This window comes from Ruditapes philippinarum, unplaced genomic scaffold (assembly GCF_026571515.1).
Source record: "Ruditapes philippinarum isolate M1 unplaced genomic scaffold, ASM2657151v2 ctg762_1_1_1_1, whole genome shotgun sequence".
Classification (NCBI taxonomy): domain Eukaryota; kingdom Metazoa; phylum Mollusca; class Bivalvia; order Venerida; family Veneridae; genus Ruditapes; species Ruditapes philippinarum.
The window spans coordinates 410,782-430,318 of record NW_026856516.1 but is presented as its reverse complement, the minus strand read 5'-3'; the positions used below and the strand labels follow the sequence as shown (position 1 = coordinate 430,318).

Sequence of the window (19,537 nt, the reverse complement as noted above, 5' to 3'; positions counted from 1 at the left end):
TATTTTACAGCTTCCAAGCACTGGACAGCTCATTTATTGAAGAGTTTCTGTGTTGCGACTGTGGAACAAAATACAGGACGAAGAGTGGTTTACGTAAACACCGAGTACTAAAACTGTTTACTCAGGTTTTATTTTATTTTACAACTTTTGTTTTATTTATTCTATTTAAAATCGGATTATCTTTACTTTATGAAATATGTTAATTACTTACCACAGTCTGGAAAAAAAACTTTCAAAAGAGTATAAATCTATTTTATTGGCTATGTGAAATCACACTGTAACCAAAAAGGAAAACTCTCTTAAATAAGTATACATTTAAACAGAACAGTAATATTTAACTTAGAAAACTGTAGAATCTTTTTCTTATTATGCTGAAAAGGAAAATACAAGCAGAGTGACTGTCTTTCCTAAAAGCGTGTACATGTAAATGTACTTATTTTCTTCTCAACTTTGTTTAATTGTTTATATATATTTTATTCCATAGATAACCAGCCTTATAAATGCTGTGGTAAGTCCTATGTTGAGCGATCGTCTCTTGAAGACCACCAGAGAGCACATCATGATAAGAAGAAACTTGAATGTGGAAAATGCAATGAAACCTTTACAAGGAAATCAGCGCTAAACAGACATATGCTAAGCCATGGAAACACTGAAAAGAAAGAATTTACATGCACCATATGTAAACGAGACTTTTTAAGGAGAGATAAACTTGTAGACCACATTAAAGGTTGCACGAAAAGGCAAAAAGGTTTAGTTACACTATTTGTTCAAAGAAATATGTCTGGAGAGCGAGTCTATGTAGACATCTTTCAAAGAGTCATAAGTAAATCTTCACGTGGAGATATGATATAAGTTCATACTGTATCAAAATGTTTTCCGTACTTTCAAATTTTTATAGCTTCCGTTTTTAATAAGTTCATGACAAGATAACATTTTGATCAATTTTCTCGTGATTTCAGCTTATGAAACAAACAGCTATCCTACTCAAAATCAAGCGTCGGTTGTCGGCCTCTGTGCAACACTTTTGGTTAAAGTTTTTCATTACACCTCACTTACTTCCTAAATCGTGTGAGGTATTGCTTTGAAACTATATAAAGATACTTTTAAGTGACCATCAAATCCACTTCTAGGTAAGATGACATAACTCAGTCATATTATGGTCAAGAATTTTGACAAAATTACGCCCCTTTTTCGTACCATCTTACTTATTTCGTTAACCCTGGGAACTTAACATACTTGTAAGTGTCCATTATTTCAACTTTCAGTCAAGACGATATAATTTTGTCAAGGATTTTGACAAAGTTATGCCCCCTTTTCAACTAAGAATTTCGGTTAAGTTTTCCGTACCCACTCACTTATTTCCTTAAGGTATTGTTTTGAAAGTTTATATACTTATTATTGACTATCATCCTCACTTTCAGACAAGTACTTACAGTAGTCTAGTTTTAAATAAAGAATAATCTATTTCAATAGAACCTGCTATTTTAACGAGCTTTTCTCCAATAAATATTTGACAGAACTAAATTTAATGTAAACTGTTTTAACGTGATCAAATTAAGTGGTCAAAAACGGTACGTTTTGTTCTAGTCGGTTTCACACACCACTGTTTCTTAATTAACCTGCGACTGTTTTATACATTACACATACTTTTTTGTTAGTATGGACTCGTTTATATATTTTGTAAGTGTTGAAATTAAGGAAAGATGTTTGTGCTTTAAAACAGTCATACATTCCGATATTAGTAAGGTCCAAGCAGTGTGTAAGGAAGTTCTGATATACATGTACTTATACTCATTTTTATAACTATTGATACTGTTGCTTTGATATTATTGTTTTACTATCATTTACATGTTCTGTGATTCATACTGTGATTTGCTGCTGATTTATAGTGATTTCCTTTTATTTTACAAATGATCTCAAATGATTGTATAATATTAAAATTAATAAACAATTGTTTTCACATATCATTTATTTATTTATCATTTTTGATCATGGTGTATATGCATGCCATGAAGACATAATTTATCTGAAATATTAACAAGAAATATTCATTAAATAATAGTTTCAACACGTAGAAAGGCATTGTTTCTGTTACTGTCAAGTCACTCATATGCTGCGAAGTACCTGAAAATGACAACATTGGTCCTAGTTAACTCCTGTAGCAGATTATTCTACACTATATAGTCATGATAAGGTGAAACAAACAGGTATTTAAAAATGGCTTTAATACCTCGTTGCACTATAACGCATGTTGAACAGTATTTCATCAGTTCCAAGGCAAATATATATGTGTTTTCAGAATTATTATTATGACACAGAGTGCAAAACAAATACACAGTAAAATTTAAATAACAAATACCGGAAGACAATATTATTGTTTTAGCGTTCTTCTTGCAAATGTTTAATTATTAAATCTCTTATCTTTACAGGATTCAAGATTTAATCCCTGTCGTACGTGCGGCAAAACTTTAGATTCGTGAGCCCTATGGAATTCTCTCACAGTTGTTGGTCGTCTTACTGGTTTTTCCGGCTTAGAAATATTTCCTAATTAACGTTTTCTCTTTCCTCTGCTCCTTTTACTAGTGTCAAACATGTGATCCCTGAAATGTGAGGGGTGTAAAATATCCCCTCTCACATTCTTTAGTAACCAGTTTTCCTAAGTGTTTTGGTCCACTCATAAATTTCAACCACTTTCCATGAAAAAAGTCTGAATCCAATACGCCAAAACCGTTTAACTGCATCACTATAAGTCACTTCGGACGTATTGTCGCAAGCATAAAAACGGCAGACATCCATAAAGAGTTGGAATGCTATATTATCAAATGGAAAATTTCCATTACTAACCATTCTATGAAAGTCCATCCGCGGTTTTAAATGTCCGCTCTTTTTCATTTCCTCTATGACACTTGGTAGAAGAGTTTTCATTTCTTCAAAATTTTTAATAACTTTCTCATATGATGAAGTTTCTTCTTGTCGAGACGAGTCAACGTAAGGAACAGTATGAAATGATTTTAAGGGTGTTAAAGTTTTATGCTTTATCGTAAATGGACTAGCAATTTGCTCTACTTCAATATCAAGTGAAAGATTGTGAAAAGATTCTTGTAAAATATCAATATTTTCATTATTGCATTTGACTGCCAGTGAAAATGTCGTTGCATCTACTTTGAAGTATTGTCCAGTTTCCAGCTCTAAATTTGGTATTACTCCAAAATCTTTTGATAAAAGACCAATTTGACCCGTTGACGCGTTGAATGCTCTCGTTCTTAATTTATGTTGCAGATGACCATGCTGAACAACTAAGTGATTGATACACTCTTGAAGATCCATACTGGAGAACTTACAATAGTAACACAGGTTTTCTTCTCCGACAGTGAAACTAAAACAGAAAAAAAATTATTATACTTGTAATGGGGTTTACATATTCTGATACTCGTCTCGACGAGAAAATAATAAAATGACCAAAAGTTATAGTCGTATGTTAACTTTTTTACTTTTTTTCTCCGATAAGAAGTTATGTAGCTTCCTGCCTTTCGAAATCTTTCCATTTCAACAAATAGGAACAAGAAAGCTGAGTTACATACATATTCAGTGATAAAATTTCCCGAAAAATAAAACAATGTTTATTTACCTTAGATCTATTACAAAATATTTTTATAAATGTATGCTTCAGTTAGTGAAAATATTAAATGATGTAGAGGATAGTTTTCGTATAGAAAATATATTTTCATGACACTTGGTAAAGCTGTAATAATAGTAGCCCGTAAAAGAATAAAAAATTATCAGCTGAATGAAAAGTTATTACTTCCTAGAACTGGACAATAAATAAAGCTGTATCAATAGCAGTGCATATGTAGACAATATACAATTCATGATCAACCCACGCTTGTAATTAAAGCAGTCATTCATCATCACATATTTGTTTCATATTTAGAGAATGTTATTTTATGTTTAAGAACTGTTACTACAACAGTTTTTATTAGACACATTTACATTTTATATATATTCTTTTCTTAAATGTCATATTACAGCTATAGACTAAAAGTGTGTCTGAACCGTATACTCTTTGAAAAAGATGTATGCACCGTTGCCTAATTTGTGGCAGCACCGTTTCATTTTTTACGGAAATTCCGAACCGTTGCTAGGTGTCTGCACCGGTGTGTAGGCGAAACAGAAAGTAGACAGATTCAGGCACAACAAACTGATTGAACCAATTTTTAATTTCCAGAAATGATTTTATACATGTACGCTAATAATCAAGCATGTTTCCTTTAAGATTGATGCCTCTGATATGGAAGTTTGCTAAAAAAATTACCAGGCCTCTCGGTTCGAATTTCACGTGTGTGTTTTTCGCCAAAGTTTTCAGTAAATAATTCATATAAATCCTATATAACATACATGGTGAACAGGTTGGTCTTATAAGGAATTTATTTTTACATTATATGCAACTATTCTTTTATCCAGTAAGTAACGTATATCTCCAAATACATCGGTTACAAAATGACACGTACCTTCTTGTTGTTTCTCGGTCCGACATCTTGGATGGAAGCACCGTAACACGGAAAATCCGCACCGTTTCACGTACCCGACAGTGATCAGATAACATATTTGATACAATGGATAACACAAAATTGGTAAAGCCATATTTCAATTGCAGTCACTTTACAAGACATTGTATGGTAAGAAAACAAAAGTTACATGAATATAGATACTGCCGCAAAATATATAATTATTATAATTATGAACTTACTCTTTATAAAACTTATAATAAAAAAATTTTATTACTTTTTTTAATCAAACAACAGCTAAAATTTGAGATTAGATTAAATATGTGGTAAAAATGCGTTAACGTTAATATATGACGCAGACCTGAAATTCTGAATAAGTAATGTAGACGGCAAAAACATGTTGACGTCAATATTGTAAATACTTTTTATGCCTACATGTACATTTAATATCAATTCATTTATTAAAAGTACATTTCAGTTAATACTGTATTTAAACGAATTGGAAAATAGTACGCGTAGGTAGGAAACAATAATTGCAATTGATGTCTTTAGATTTTACTCCCCCATGTATTGTAAACGTTAGGAAAATCTCAGAGCAATAGTTTATAATTTTGAATAACTTGAAAAACGTTTGTTCGTAAATGTGGCGTATTCGATATATCGTTCTTAGCCTTACATTTTCTTCATCATAGGACGGTGGCATTTTGTTGTTGTTTTGTGATATTCAATAGTATATTGCATTTTTCTTACCTTAAATAGTGTTGTAAGAAAAAACCGGACATGTCATGTCGCTGAAGTTATCAATTAGTCATTCTTAATTGTAACACTATCATTTTAAGTACTTATTTAAATAAAAGTGTTAAAACGGTACCATAGATACCATTAAGTACAAAAAAATATATAGAAATATTTGTATCAGAGCATTATGATATTCAAATTTCACACATAATATTGAGAAACATTGTTTCACTTTTTAAGCGAACCATGTTTAACTTTAATTTCAAAGCTATTTCATTATTTGCAAGATAACATTTTCTTTTTTGCAGATTTGTACGAGTGTCATATTAGGAAACGTGATTGCAAACTATGTAATACAATTATAAACTATTCTGTTAACATAATGACCTTAGTGGTTTCAATTTTATGGGGGGGTTTAATTTGTAGTTCACATACTCTTCCAGTTGCATATTAATAATTGTTTATTTCCAATCCATATTCACAATATTAAGATAAATACTGGTTTCAAAGTAAATTCGTTTTATGTCCGTCAGGGGAAGCTTAGTTATCAAGGGATAGCTGATTTGATCAGCGGGAAAGATAATATTTGGTCTCGACAAGTTATCTCGGACACTGAGTCTGATGGTTATTATCAATTATTCAGAAATGGTGTGATATCAACTGTTGGTCACTTGTTCAGAAATTGGTAATTAATGGATATTTATGACTCAGGAAAACTGAGACTGGCTGACTGCCGAGACATGACGCAAAAATGTGTCACAGTCGGTGTCAAAAACAAAACAAAGTTGTTAAGAAAAACAAACACTGTCGTATAACAATGACGTTGCAGTATCTTCACTCTCGATATATTTCTCTTTCATCAAGCTGATTGTCATGATATTTCTATCAAGGTAATAAGATAAATTCTTTGTAGAATGTATGTATCGTTTTGCCACATAATCATGTAAAAAACATAAATAGAAACGATACATAAAAGTATACAGTTTCTCTTCAAATGTCACTAACCGCTCAGTCTTAAATGATCGCAGTAAGTTTTGTTTCTTTGTGTTGAAACTCTCTTTTTTTACCGTTATGAGAACTAATTGTAGAAATTAAGAAATTTAATTGCTATATGATAAAAATAACTGAATTCGATCCGATTTTTGGACGCTTTACTTTCTTCTGTCATTGCATGCTACATTTTATGACTAAGTATTACGTTAACCTTTAGACTAAGTATGGTTTTGAAAAGTGGCGTTGCTCATTTCTCGATGCATGCACTATGATCCATGAAAAAAATATCATTGAGTTTTTTTTGTTGTTGTTTAAAATGACGGGTAGAAATGTTAAGATTAAGGTACCATTTTATATAGGTCAAAATCTGTGTGCACATTTTCATAATTATTGCAAGCTCCATTTTTCCAGATTGATTATTCAGCTGTGAAAAGTTACCCAACATTTAAAAACGTAGTAAGGCTTTTCACTCAAAAAGGCTAAGAATATCACAAAAAATACGATTTTTCAATTTATTTCAGTGGTTTGTTCTCAGTTATATTTTGCATATATTTCTGTTTTAAGTGCCTCACTTGATCTGTGTAAAAAATTGAAATGTTATGATTTTAGGCTTTCGGACCTCAATGGCGTTCCTTTATCTATATCACAAGCCTTTGCAATTCATAGTAGCTTGTCAGTGACAAAAATTATCAAACGTCTGAAACATGTTAGTATTCTTAGCATGAACGTTTACTACTATTTTGGCACTGGTAATTATATTTCTGTCTCATTTTCAAATCAGTTAATTCCCTAGTTGTTTATTTGATAGAATAAAATACGTACTTTGAATTCGTGGAATTATTTTCCAAAGATGAGAGAAAAGAGATAAAGTATAAACGCAGACATATTATATCTTACTACTTCTTTTTAATATAAAGATTTATTTTCGTAGAATTTAAATATAACATTTATCAGTTAACTGAATCAGATTTGATTTGTTTGTATTGTGTTTTGAATTTCGTGAATTCATTTTTATTAGAGCTATTTATGCACCATTGACATTTATTGTAGCTGAACTGAAATTATAAAAAAAGCTGTTATTAATTGTTGCAGTTTTAATCAAAATTTAATGATTTTATTGTCGTTGTTTTGGTTAATTTAATAGTAATATTTTATTGAAGTAATATTTTGTTGTTATTTAGTCCATTTATTTCCATTTCTTATAATTATTGTGATTTGTGTTTTTATTTTTATTTTCTGTTTAAGGACTTTAACATCAGTGCATGTTTATAGTTACTTGTTGGAACGGTATCGGTATATAATACAAAGTGCGATTTTTTAAACAGCTTCTAAACAATTTAAGTATTTTTGTTTGGTTTTATTATTGATGTGTGATAGAATATTCCTAGAATACAGATACAATTTACCATAATAAATCACTGAAAAGGATTTTACTTCCCGATTATTGTATTGGACTGTTTAAATATGTTTTTTTATGAATCAATATGGAACCGCATTCCAAAACGTATAACCATGTGATTTATCCTGATAAGTTTAGTAAGAACAATAATTAACTGGTAAGTAATGATGCATACAGAATGAAATATCAAATATCATTAACGGCACATATATTCCATAAAATGCATCTAGAGGATATAAATCTAAATGTCACTGAGAACATCAAGTTTTAATTGTAATCGAAACATTGCGTTGGATTAAATCTTGTTAAATAATTGAAGGTACAACAGACAGAAAAATATGGTTTTACATTTTTGTTAACATTCACGGTCGACTGAGCAGATACAAATGACATCACAGTACGTAGTATAAATAAAGCTTATAATATTTTGTCACTTTTCCCATAGAACTTGAAATGGCAAATATAAATAAATGAATTAGTTCAATATGGAATCATAAACGTAAAAAAAACACTTTGCGAGACTTTTCATTATTATCATTATTATTCTCTAAACAGTGGAATCTCGCATTATAAATAATTCTAATAACTAACCTTTCCAGATCGTAATATAATTAAAAACTTTTGAATAAATGGACAGACAGGGACGGACAGGGACAGATAGTTAGATAGAATTTAAAAATCAAATAAGCTACACAATCACCTCACTGGAAAACAGAATATAACTTACGAAAATGAGAAATTTATATTTTACAAATCATTCCACTTTTTTAAAGATCATATTATTTAAAAGCAAAATAGTTAATTCAGGATAAACCTCAATTTCAAGCCAATTACAAACAAAGTTATTTGTCTTACGGTATCGTTAGACTACAAATGAAAGCAAAGTACATAATTTGTATTTAATGTATTGACATTTAAGATAAAATTATTCAAAATAATGAACGGTTAATTCTGTCATAGTGAGCTGTGAAAAAGAAAAACAAAAAAAGCGTTTGTTATTAACAAAATATTATAAAATGACATTATATTACTTTCAGAAATCACTTTAATTATAAACTGTAATTGTTGTGTCTTAACAATCTTAAGATCCCGCTTTACCTGCTTTTAAGGAATAAATCTGAACTCAATTGCCTTCAAAAAGCTAATGTGTATCCAATGTAATGAAATCATAATTTGTTGACTTCATATTAAGATACAGCAGATATATATCATTTTTTGTATTCAATACCATGGTTGCAGAATAACTCTATTTGCTTATGAGGAAAGATTATTTGAGAAGGTGTTGGTCATTTGACTCAACCATCTTTGTTTCTTGTACATTTTGGCATTCATTTTGTAGTATTTAAGTAATTTGAATAGAATTTGCCATGACAGAACAATAAAAGTTTTCATTTTTAAGGCTAGTTGAATCTTGAATAATCAATTTAGACAATTTTTGAGTACGTAGCAGTTGACTGATTATGTATTACTGATTTATTTCGCGGGATGTCTATCTAAAACAGTGTGTTGTTCTTTAAAGGTCATGCAATTCATTATTGAAAGGTCAAAATACAGACATGATTTTTTCCGAGTCTGCCTATTACAATCCAAAGTGCTACATTATTACCATGACATATCTTATTATAATAAGTATGTTGGTGATTCGAATTAAAGAAGATTATATATCTACTAACGTTAAAGTTTCTATATTGCCGCTTTTTTGTCTTATTTATCCAGTCAACGCATAGATTCCGACATGACCCCATGTAAAGATTCAATCCAATAGTTTGTTTTTCAAAAATACATTAAGACAATATGGCTTCATTTACATTTTACCAATGATATAAATGTCATGTTTGTTTGTTTCTAATAAATGAACAGGCGCTGTATATTCAGACCTTGTGTAAAGACGATTGTCCAAAAGAAAATAAAAGAAAAACACGTAGTAACTAAATCTGAGAAAAACAACAATAATAACATGGAATTCGTTTGCATGTAAAATTCTTTGGGAATTAAGATAAATTTATATACAATCAGAAATTAAAAAAATATTTAGATCAAAACTTACCATAACGGAATCTTAACAAACCTCACTCGACAAAGACATTTGTAAATAATCACAAGTTAACGCTTATTCAAATTTGCTGTAACAATACGCTTAATATATTCATTTGACCAATCCACCATTTAGTAAAGACAAAGTCATTTATTATTTTATGGGACAATTTTAAAGAATTTACGCACTTAATAACGGACAGTACATACCATTATTAGACATATTTTGTAATGAAATGATTTGATATTATCAAGAACGTAAAATGAACTGAGCCTTTGTACCTGCAAAATCATTACATTATGTTGGTTTTGTTCTAATCTTTATGTTTTAGAACTTTAAATACATGTTAAACTATACAGTTTATATTTTATATGAAATATGGTGTAAATGTTAAACACTGTTGATAGTTGAGTTGTTTTCTACAGCAATTAATACTACGCACTGGTGTTCAACAAGTGTATTCTTAATGGATTAAACAGATTTATTAGAAATACCATTCACAACTCATAAATTGTGACGCAAGTTAAACGTCATGATTTTCTCAAAGGCTACAATTTTGTCCTACACATATCTTTGTTTAAACCCTTGGTACTTCCCTTCATACTTTCCTGACAGTCTATTGCAAAGACATAGTAAAGCAATTAGTTTAAGTCATGTCCTCCTGGCATGCCTCCATGACACTTGAAGGTCTTCTTTGTTATTAAACATGAGATCGTATCCCTGGAGACCTAACATTCTATAATTGTATTCAAAGATTAATGTAAAGCATTAAAACATGAAATCCCACCTTTGCAAATAATTCTTCATAAAAAGTTTTTTTATCGCAGAAATAACGTGTTCAACTACAGAGGTTTTAGGAGTTTATTTTGCTATGTTCTAACGTTTTCAAATAATTGTCTTTCATCACGGAAATTTATCACATACGATATCTATCATTACTTATTACATTGTCTTTTTATGATTCTAACACATTGTTCTTAAATTCAGCATTTGCATCCATAACAATGTTTAATAACAAAGTCAATTTATCAATTGCAATGATGATACATTGTTGTATGGAAAGCCAATAATCGAGCAATCATTCAAATTTTTAATGCAAATAATAAGAATTTGTTTCAGAATTATAAAAATGTTACTTTAGATATATACAATGCTGTCCTAAAAATCACTCAAAAAGCAAACATATGAACGTGAACTTTAAATGTTTAATTTCTTAATCAGAAAATGATTTAGCCCTTAAGTTAATGTATTTAATAAATCTGTTGCATGATAAGCCAGTAATTGTTTACAGTAACATGTGAAGTGTTAAGAGGAAATGCAAACATATTAAGATCTATTTTTAACATTGTCATATTGTCAATAATTCCAGGTTAATTGCTTTATATAACTATTTGTTTCTATTAGTTTACTGTGTTAATAAAGCAAACAGCGACATTACGTGTTTGCCTAATTTATTATATTACTATAATCCCCAATATGTTGCTACCGTAATCTGATTGTTATAATCTGCTGCCTCTGCATTTCTTATTTTAATTACAAGTCAGTATATTAAACGTTTCATTTAGCCTTATCAAAAACTGGTTCGATAGTGATAGTTGTTGTGGGTACTTTTAATAATATTAGACAGCTAAAATTAATTTCTTGATATATATTTTTTTTATTTTTTAAAAGAATACGGAACACGCAAAATATTTATTTTTTTCTAATAAAAACAAATTCTTTTAAGTGATATAAAAATATTATAGATATTTTTCGGTAAAAAAATTATTGGCCGCCATGTCGTTTTGTAATGCTTACAAAATCTGTATTTGTCAAATTGCAAAGTCAGCTTTTTATGTTGTTTAGATAATTATAAATAAATCATATTAAGTCTAGCCTGTCTTGCGAGATAATATAGGCATAGATTGTAAACATTTTACCCGTCAAATCTCTGGAATATTTGTTCTAATAAGAACGTTACTGAGAACATTGATACATGTAGAACAAACAATCAACACAGGATAACTTTTAATGATGATAACCGACGTTTTGACTCTCACGTGTCACGGGTTATAAAATCATTTAATACTTTTAATACATTTGTACATATAATAAGTAAGTTATCATTAAGATATTAAGTAAATTACGGTTAAATGCCCTAGTGGAAATTTAAACTTATATTTACATAGTTATCATAGTTACATATTCTCAATACCTATGTCAGAATTGAATAAATTGTTTCTGAACAATTCTGATAATTTAATAATGCTCCCACGTATCGGTTTTCTGGTTTCATTTTCTAAAGTAGCAATTTTGGTGACTTTAATCCCTTGATGCATATAACAAGTGACAAACAGAGGTAGAAATAAGATCCCCAGTTCAAAATATTAAGATAATATTATGCTATCATGTCTAACAATATTACGTTAGTATTGCTATGACAAGATCAAAATCTGTGTGTTCTATCAGATAACATAATTGATACAATGGATAACACAAAATGGGTAAACCCACATTTCCATTGCAGTCACTTTACAAGACTTTTATGGTAAGAAAACAAAATTAACATGAATATAGAAACAGTCACAAAATATATATTACAATTATGAACTTACTCTTTAAATTATTTTAATATATATCGCTTTTTTAAATTATTTAAAAAAATAAAAACAACAACTTAAACTTGAGATTAAATTAAATATGTTTTGAAGAAAGGTATTAAAGGGTAACAAATGCGTTAATGTTAATATATGACGCGGACCTGGCATTCTGAATAAGAAATGTAGACGGCAAAAACATGTTGACGTCAATATTATAAATACTTTTCATGCCTACATGTACATTTAATATCAATTCATTTATTAAAAGTACATTTCAGTTAATACTGTATTTAAACGAATTGGAAAATAATACGCGTAGGCAGAAAACAATAATTGCAATTGATGTCTTTAGAAATTTACTCCCCCATGTATTGTAAACTTTAGGAAAATCTCAGAGCAATAGTTTATAATTTTGAATAATTTGAAAACGTTAGTTCGTAGATGTGGCGTAATCGATATATCGTTCTTAGCCTAACATTTTCTTCATCATAGGACGGCGGCATTTTGTTGTTGTTTTGTGATATTCAATAGTATATTGCATTTTTCCTACCTTAAATAGTGTTATAAGAAATAACCGGACATGTCATGTCGCTGAAGTTATCAATTAGTCATTCTTAATTTTAACACTATCATTTTAAGTACGAATTTAAATGAAAGTGTTCAATCGGTATCATATATACCATTTACATAAAAAGTATAATACACTCTTACACTTACTTGCATAAGTGCATTATGATATTCAAATTTCACATATAATATTGAGAAAAATTGTTTCACTGTATAAGCGAACCATGTTTAACTTTAATTTCAGAAATATTTCATTATTTGCAATATAAGATTTTCTTTTTGCAGATTTGTAAATTCTCCCACTCCCTCAGAAACCGGAAACAATTTTGGTAGGATATAGATAAATACAGTTTGATCATTTTAGTAGAATATTATTCCCAATAGTAATCAACCTGCTAAGGCAATCGCAACTACTCGGCCCTTTCCGTCAGTCTTCGGATAAGGACCTCGAACACAATAGTATGAATACACAGAACGGATGCGGTATTCCGGTCTAACCTACGCTAAGAAACTAAACATGTAAACAAATAGTAATTTAATGCTGGGAGTTGTTGACACGTTTATTTCCAATATATGTAGTAAAAGTCCACCTGAAATAAGTGAATTCATAGGTACAAAAGCAAACAATACATTATTTATATATTTACTAATATGGCTGTGAAACCGAAAGTACAAAATACCAACCTGTTGACATTTGGTCGGATTTATTTAAAATTGAACATCAGAGAGCATATTTAAATAACAAATTGTTGTCGGACATATTTTCAAGCATAAGAGTACCGGAACAGACATTAGATGTCAAATATATACATTCGCTTTACATTATCTCTGTTTCTGTTTACATCAGTAAACCACGTAGTAGAACTACTTTCAATCCGTATTGTTTCCTAGGTCAATATTGTAGATAATGGCCGAGGCAGTTCCGAATGCTGCTAAGGTTGCCACTTCATGTAAATGAATGTGCTCGATTTATTGTAATTCTCTTTCTTAAAAAGAGATCTCTGAGCGAATTCAATAAATTGGAGTTCTACGGATATTAAAATTATCTAAGTAACTAAGAATGTATTGATAACATACAAAGTAAATAATAAAGGATCATTGTTATTAGTTTAACAGAATAGTTTATAATAGTAGTACATAGGTTTCCTTGAACTTTCGTGCAGGAAACATTGTTGTGAACTATGTATTACAATTATAAACTGTTCTGTTAACATAATGACCTTTGTGGTTTCAATTTGATCTATTTTATTAAATTTGTAGTTCACATATTCCTACATGTTGCATATAAATTCTTGTTTATTACCAATTTTACAGTATAAAAATAAATACTCGTATCAATATTAAATTTGTTTTATGATCGTTTGTTTAGGTAAATAGGGATAGCGTAAGCTTTATAATCCAGCGATAGCTGATTCGATCTTCGTGCAAAACAACAATTTTCGTCATCTGGTACACTGTGTCTTTTGGTTAGTACTATAAAGTGAAATAAAGTGATGTAACAGTCGGTCACTTGTTCAGAAATTGCTTATTGATGGTAAGCTATGATCAATGGAAATCGGGCGGACTGACATCCGAGATAATTATGACGAAAACATGTGTTAAATTCCGTGTCAAAACAAACAAACAAAGCAAAATTGTTATGAAAAACAAACAGACAATGTCGTATAACAATGACGTTGCAGTATCTTCACTCTCGATATATTTCTCTTTCATCAAGCTGATTGTCATGATATTTCTATCAAGGTAGTAAGATAAATTCTCTGTAGAATGTATGTATCGTTTTGCCAAATAATCATGTAAAACGTAAATAGAAACGATACATCAAAGTATATAGTTTCTCTTTAAATGTCACTACCTCTCAGTCTTAAATGATCGCAGTGTTTTTCTCAATCATAGTGTTGAAACTTTCTTTTTATGCCGTATGAGAACTAACTGCAGAAATTAAGATTTTGTTTGCTATATGATAACAATAACTAAATTCGATCCTAATTTTTTGACGCTTTACTTTGTTCTGTCATTGCGTGCTACATGTTATGACTGAGTATTGCGTAAACCTTGAGACTAAGTATGGTTTTGAAAAATGTAGAACAAACAAAATGCAGTAAGCTCAATTTATAGATGATTATTTCCTTTACTCTTTAAACAAAATGTTAGCAATACTTCATAAATTAATTACCTTGTCCTGAACTAAATAATCAGGCAGCTATTGTCTTTTAAAATATACAATTATACTGAATAGTAAATTAACTGACAGTACTTGATAAAAGGCTACATTTGTACAGCATGGGTGTGCCCGTAGTGAATTTAAGGTAAAAAGTCTGCCATCAGTTGTAAGTTGTCTCTCACAATCAACTTATATTCACGTATGATATAAAATGTCATTGTCATTTAGGTATATGATTGCATTTGTTTTTATAGAAAAATATCATACCTAGGGGCAATAGATATGTTCTGTACCTTTGTCTTAATTTTATTCTTTTAGGTTTATAAAACGATTTTATAAAGCATTATTAAATAATTGTAGAAAAGAATATAGTATGTAATTTATTGTAATTCTACATAAAATTGTAAAACAGTATTAACATTAATCGAAATTACTTATCAAATGTATTCTTACATACTACATTTGTGTCATCTAACGATTGAAAAGGAAGGAATGTTTTCTGTTAATTTAATTGCTTAATTATTTGAGAAGGGAATTTTGACTGTGCATGTATCGGAAGGAGACTTGAAAGAAAACTTGAATTGTTTAAACATATTTATATCTAAAGCATACTGATTTCAAAGGAAATCCATTGACATCCCAAACCCTAATAGCATACAATTTGAAATTCTTAGAGGGGTCATTGGGTGTATTTAAAATGCAATTATATTATATATTGTATACAATAAATATACCTTGATTATTGATTGAAATTCAATTTGTTGTGATTCTTAGCCCAATATCTTAGTCAAAAACATTTACACAATTCAATTTAATTTCAATCATTTTGTACAATAAAAAATAGTATTGTTGAAAAACAGAGTAAACGAATGATCGGCAATATCGTACACATATTATTTATTCAGACCTAGGTCATACGGTATACATATCTCAAAGAAAAAAGTCCAGTCCCTTTATGCCACAAAGCCACAGTGAAATCCCTTTCAATACTTACGAAAGTTTTAAAATAAAAATGCATTCTAAAAAATTATACTAATGCAAATAGAATAAATTAACAGGTCAAGAAAAACTTTGAATGAACGCTACATTATAAAGACATAATCAGAATGAACAAAATGCACGATCGATACTGAGATCAAACAACCTAACAAAACGATACACCGTGCGAATGAGACAGTCGTAATACCTTAAAAGGATTCCATTGGGGTTGTTTTGTTGTTTAAAATGACTGGGAAAATGTTGAGATTAAGGTACCATTTTATGCTGGTCAAAATGTGTGTGCAAATTTCCATTTTTCCAGATTGATTGTTAGACTGTGAAAAGTTACCCAACATTTAAAAGCGTGGAAAGACTTTTCACATAAATAGGTCAAGACTATCACAAAAATACGATTTTTTAATTTATTTCAGTGGTTTTTTCTCAGTTATTGTTTACATATATTTCTGTTTAAGTTCCTCACTTGATCTGTGTAAAAAATTGAAATGTTATGTTTTAGGCTTTCGGACCTTAGTGGAGTTCCTTTAACTATATCACAAGCCTTTGCAATTCAAAGTGCCTTGTCAGTGACAAAAATTATCAAACGTCTGAAGCATGTTAGTATTCTGAGCATGAACGTTTACTACTATTTTGGCACTGGTAATTATATTTCTGTCTCATTTTCAAATCAGTTAATTCCCTAGATATTTATTTGATAGAATAAAATACGTACTTAGAATTCGTGGAATTATTTTCTAAAGATGAGAGAAAAGAGATAAAGTATAAACGCAGACATATTATATCTTACTTCTTCTTTTAATATGAAGATTTATTTTTGTAGCATCTAAGTATAACATTTATCGGTTTACTGAATCAGATTTGAGTGTTAGTATTTTATTTTAAATTTCGTGAATTCATTTTTCTTAGAGCTATTTGTGCACCATTTTCAAATAGACATTATTTTGTAGCTTAACTGAAATTATAAAAAAGCTCTTATTACAGTTTTTATCAAATGATTTTATTAGTGTACTTAATATGTTAATCTTAAGTTATATTTTAATGAAATAATATTTTGTTGATATTTTATTTCATTTTTTTTCCATTTGTTATAATAAATATTGATTGTGATTGTGAGGTCATCAATATCATACTTTTCTTTTACCACGTTGCAATATGGTAACTAATTAGACTTTGCTAAGATTTTATTAAAACGTTTAAGAATTGTACTGTATTTATAATGCATGCATTAAAACAAACATGCAACCTTTTAAATCGTCTAAAATATAGAGAATACCATGCCAGTGTATGATATTACAAAATTTATTAGGCTTGGCAAGAAAAAAAATGAAGGTCTCGACAGGGCCTTGCCATTCTCTTTTTTTTTCGATAATTTTATTATATTACATTTGTTTAATCTATTTATCATGTTTTCAATTTCAATATGCTTTTCTGTCTTTTAAGTTGGAATGAAATAAACCCTTGTTAAAAACATGTCGATTTTATGCCGCGCGCATTAATATGCGGAGGTCCTATCAATAAGTAATAGTCCCGAATGTTTTCGGTCAAATTTAAGAGAGACTTTAATATTTTTAAATACTATTCGACTCAAAATTTAGTTTCATTTTAATATTTTCAAACTAGTAGGAGGTAAAGATATTCCATACTCTTATCTTATTTCAATATGTATTGATGAGGAGCCTGATAAAGCTGTGGAAGACTGACTGATAAAGCTACCAGGCATGCACTTTGTTAAAAGGAATCAATGATACGATTGACCAGAAACATTAAAGACTCTGACGATACTTTATCTGCGTTTCAGATATACACAATTTACTGGTGCATTTTTATATATAGTTTTTATATTCAGTGTACACGTTATTTCACTTGCACTTTGAAGGATGATTTATCCCATAAGTTTTAAAAGGAAACAAAGCAACATCTTCTTTTGTAATAGATTTAACAATTTTAAGTGTTCAAGCTCTTAAGCAATTTCGTAAATATATTAGATTTTCACCCTCATCGGTGTGATTATAGCCACATTGTCAAGAAGCTTTATGTTACAAATGAACACTTATATTTTGTTTACAAATAATTCTTCTCAACGAATATATAACGACTTGGAAATATAGGGAAGCTACACACTTTTGACAAAATAACTGGTGGTATATAACTGATTTGCATGTAGTAGACACTTACTAGATATTTTCAACCTATACCAAATTTAAACTTGGCTGGTAAATTGGCATTTCCAGACTAAATTTGATACCTTTTGATTTGAATTCTTGTATTTCTGATATTTGGTTTTGTAAAACTGTTAGTTTAAAATTTATAAAAGCAGACGGTTCTTCGATGTGTTTCCCCTAATACGTCACGATTTTCACGCAGCATTAAAATGATTCTTGTAATCCAATCCCCTTTTCTTACCCTGTATGAAATGAAAGAGATAAGCCTTGCTTGTAGTTTTAGGCCAGACCTGCCTGTACCTTAAAATTTGACCAACTTAGTAGTATCATCTTTCAAGCCCTAAAGTTTATAACTGACTTCTCCACAAAGTATAAGCAGGACAAGTCCGTTAAAGACAGAATTAAATCAGGTAAACTTTGTTATGTGAATGTCAATAATCTTGTCTGATAGCCTACCATAATATAGTTTTGATTTAATGCCAACCTATTGTTTTGTCGTATAGAAAAACAAAACAAAAATTTGTACCAACCGGGCTTCTCATGGAATGACATGGGCATTTTACGTTTACGTTTTGTTGAAAATTGTCGTAAGAATTACATTTTAAATATATTTCTCAATTAAGTATTATCTTGCTTTTAAATAAACAATACCGCTCTAGCCGGTGAAAGGGAGCCGTGGACTTGAGTTTATCTACTAGCGCACAAGTACAGACTCAATTAGAAACATAACTTTTTGCCGTGTGGGGCGTTCTAATAAAAGTATAAAGATTTCATTTTATCTATTCTATGTTGCCAATTAACCCATTTTAACATTAAATCTATATTGCAGATGCAAAGGGCTTGACAATTTTAGTTTTGTTGAAAGGTCCAATTATGTACAGTTCCTAAACCATAAAGAGCATTTTAGGAAGGAAATAAATATCACTTGACTCGTATGTGTATGCTACAGTTCTAGAATTATTGAAAATCAGAAAATTTAAATTAATATCACTAACCGTTTATATCGCTCACACTGTAAATAATAAAGCTTTGCTAATTTTGTTTTGTTACTGTGCATATCAATTTTAAAAGTGCTTAAAATTACATAAAATTTTATTTGTTGCATTTTGTTTCTCATGGTATATTTCTCAATTCAATATAACATACACTTGTAGCTTCACTTCGATTTTGCTGAGGGGAGCAACCTTTATCCCTGTGTGATTGTAGCAAAACGATTACAAAGGATTTTTATAATTGGAGTCTATGCATATCTTAGCTCCAGCAGTTGAAGTGGTTGTGTATCGTGGTGTTGTTTTAGCGAGGTTAGCCAAACTTATCTTTCCTGTTCCGGTGCCATATGACATTAATTGTTTTGGTGCGCCGTAAAATCAAAAGAAAACAAGCAAACTTCACAGAAAAT

The 19,537-nt window shown here is 29.8% G+C and overlaps 1 protein-coding gene across 1 annotated transcript; it reads right to left on the bottom strand.

The window, feature by feature from the left end:
• Positions 1 to 1,119: 1,119 nt before the first annotated feature.
• Positions 1,120 to 4,588, bottom strand: LOC132746829 (uncharacterized). The gene is made up of 2 exons (XM_060736087.1): positions 4,509 to 4,588; positions 1,120 to 3,376 (listed from the first exon to the last, which is right to left on the bottom strand). Exons 1-2 carry the CDS (start codon positions 4,532 to 4,534, stop codon positions 2,641 to 2,643), a joined length of 762 nt encoding a protein of 253 aa, XP_060592070.1. The 5' UTR covers positions 4,535 to 4,588; the 3' UTR covers positions 1,120 to 2,640.
• Positions 4,589 to 19,537: the final 14,949 nt, after the last annotated feature.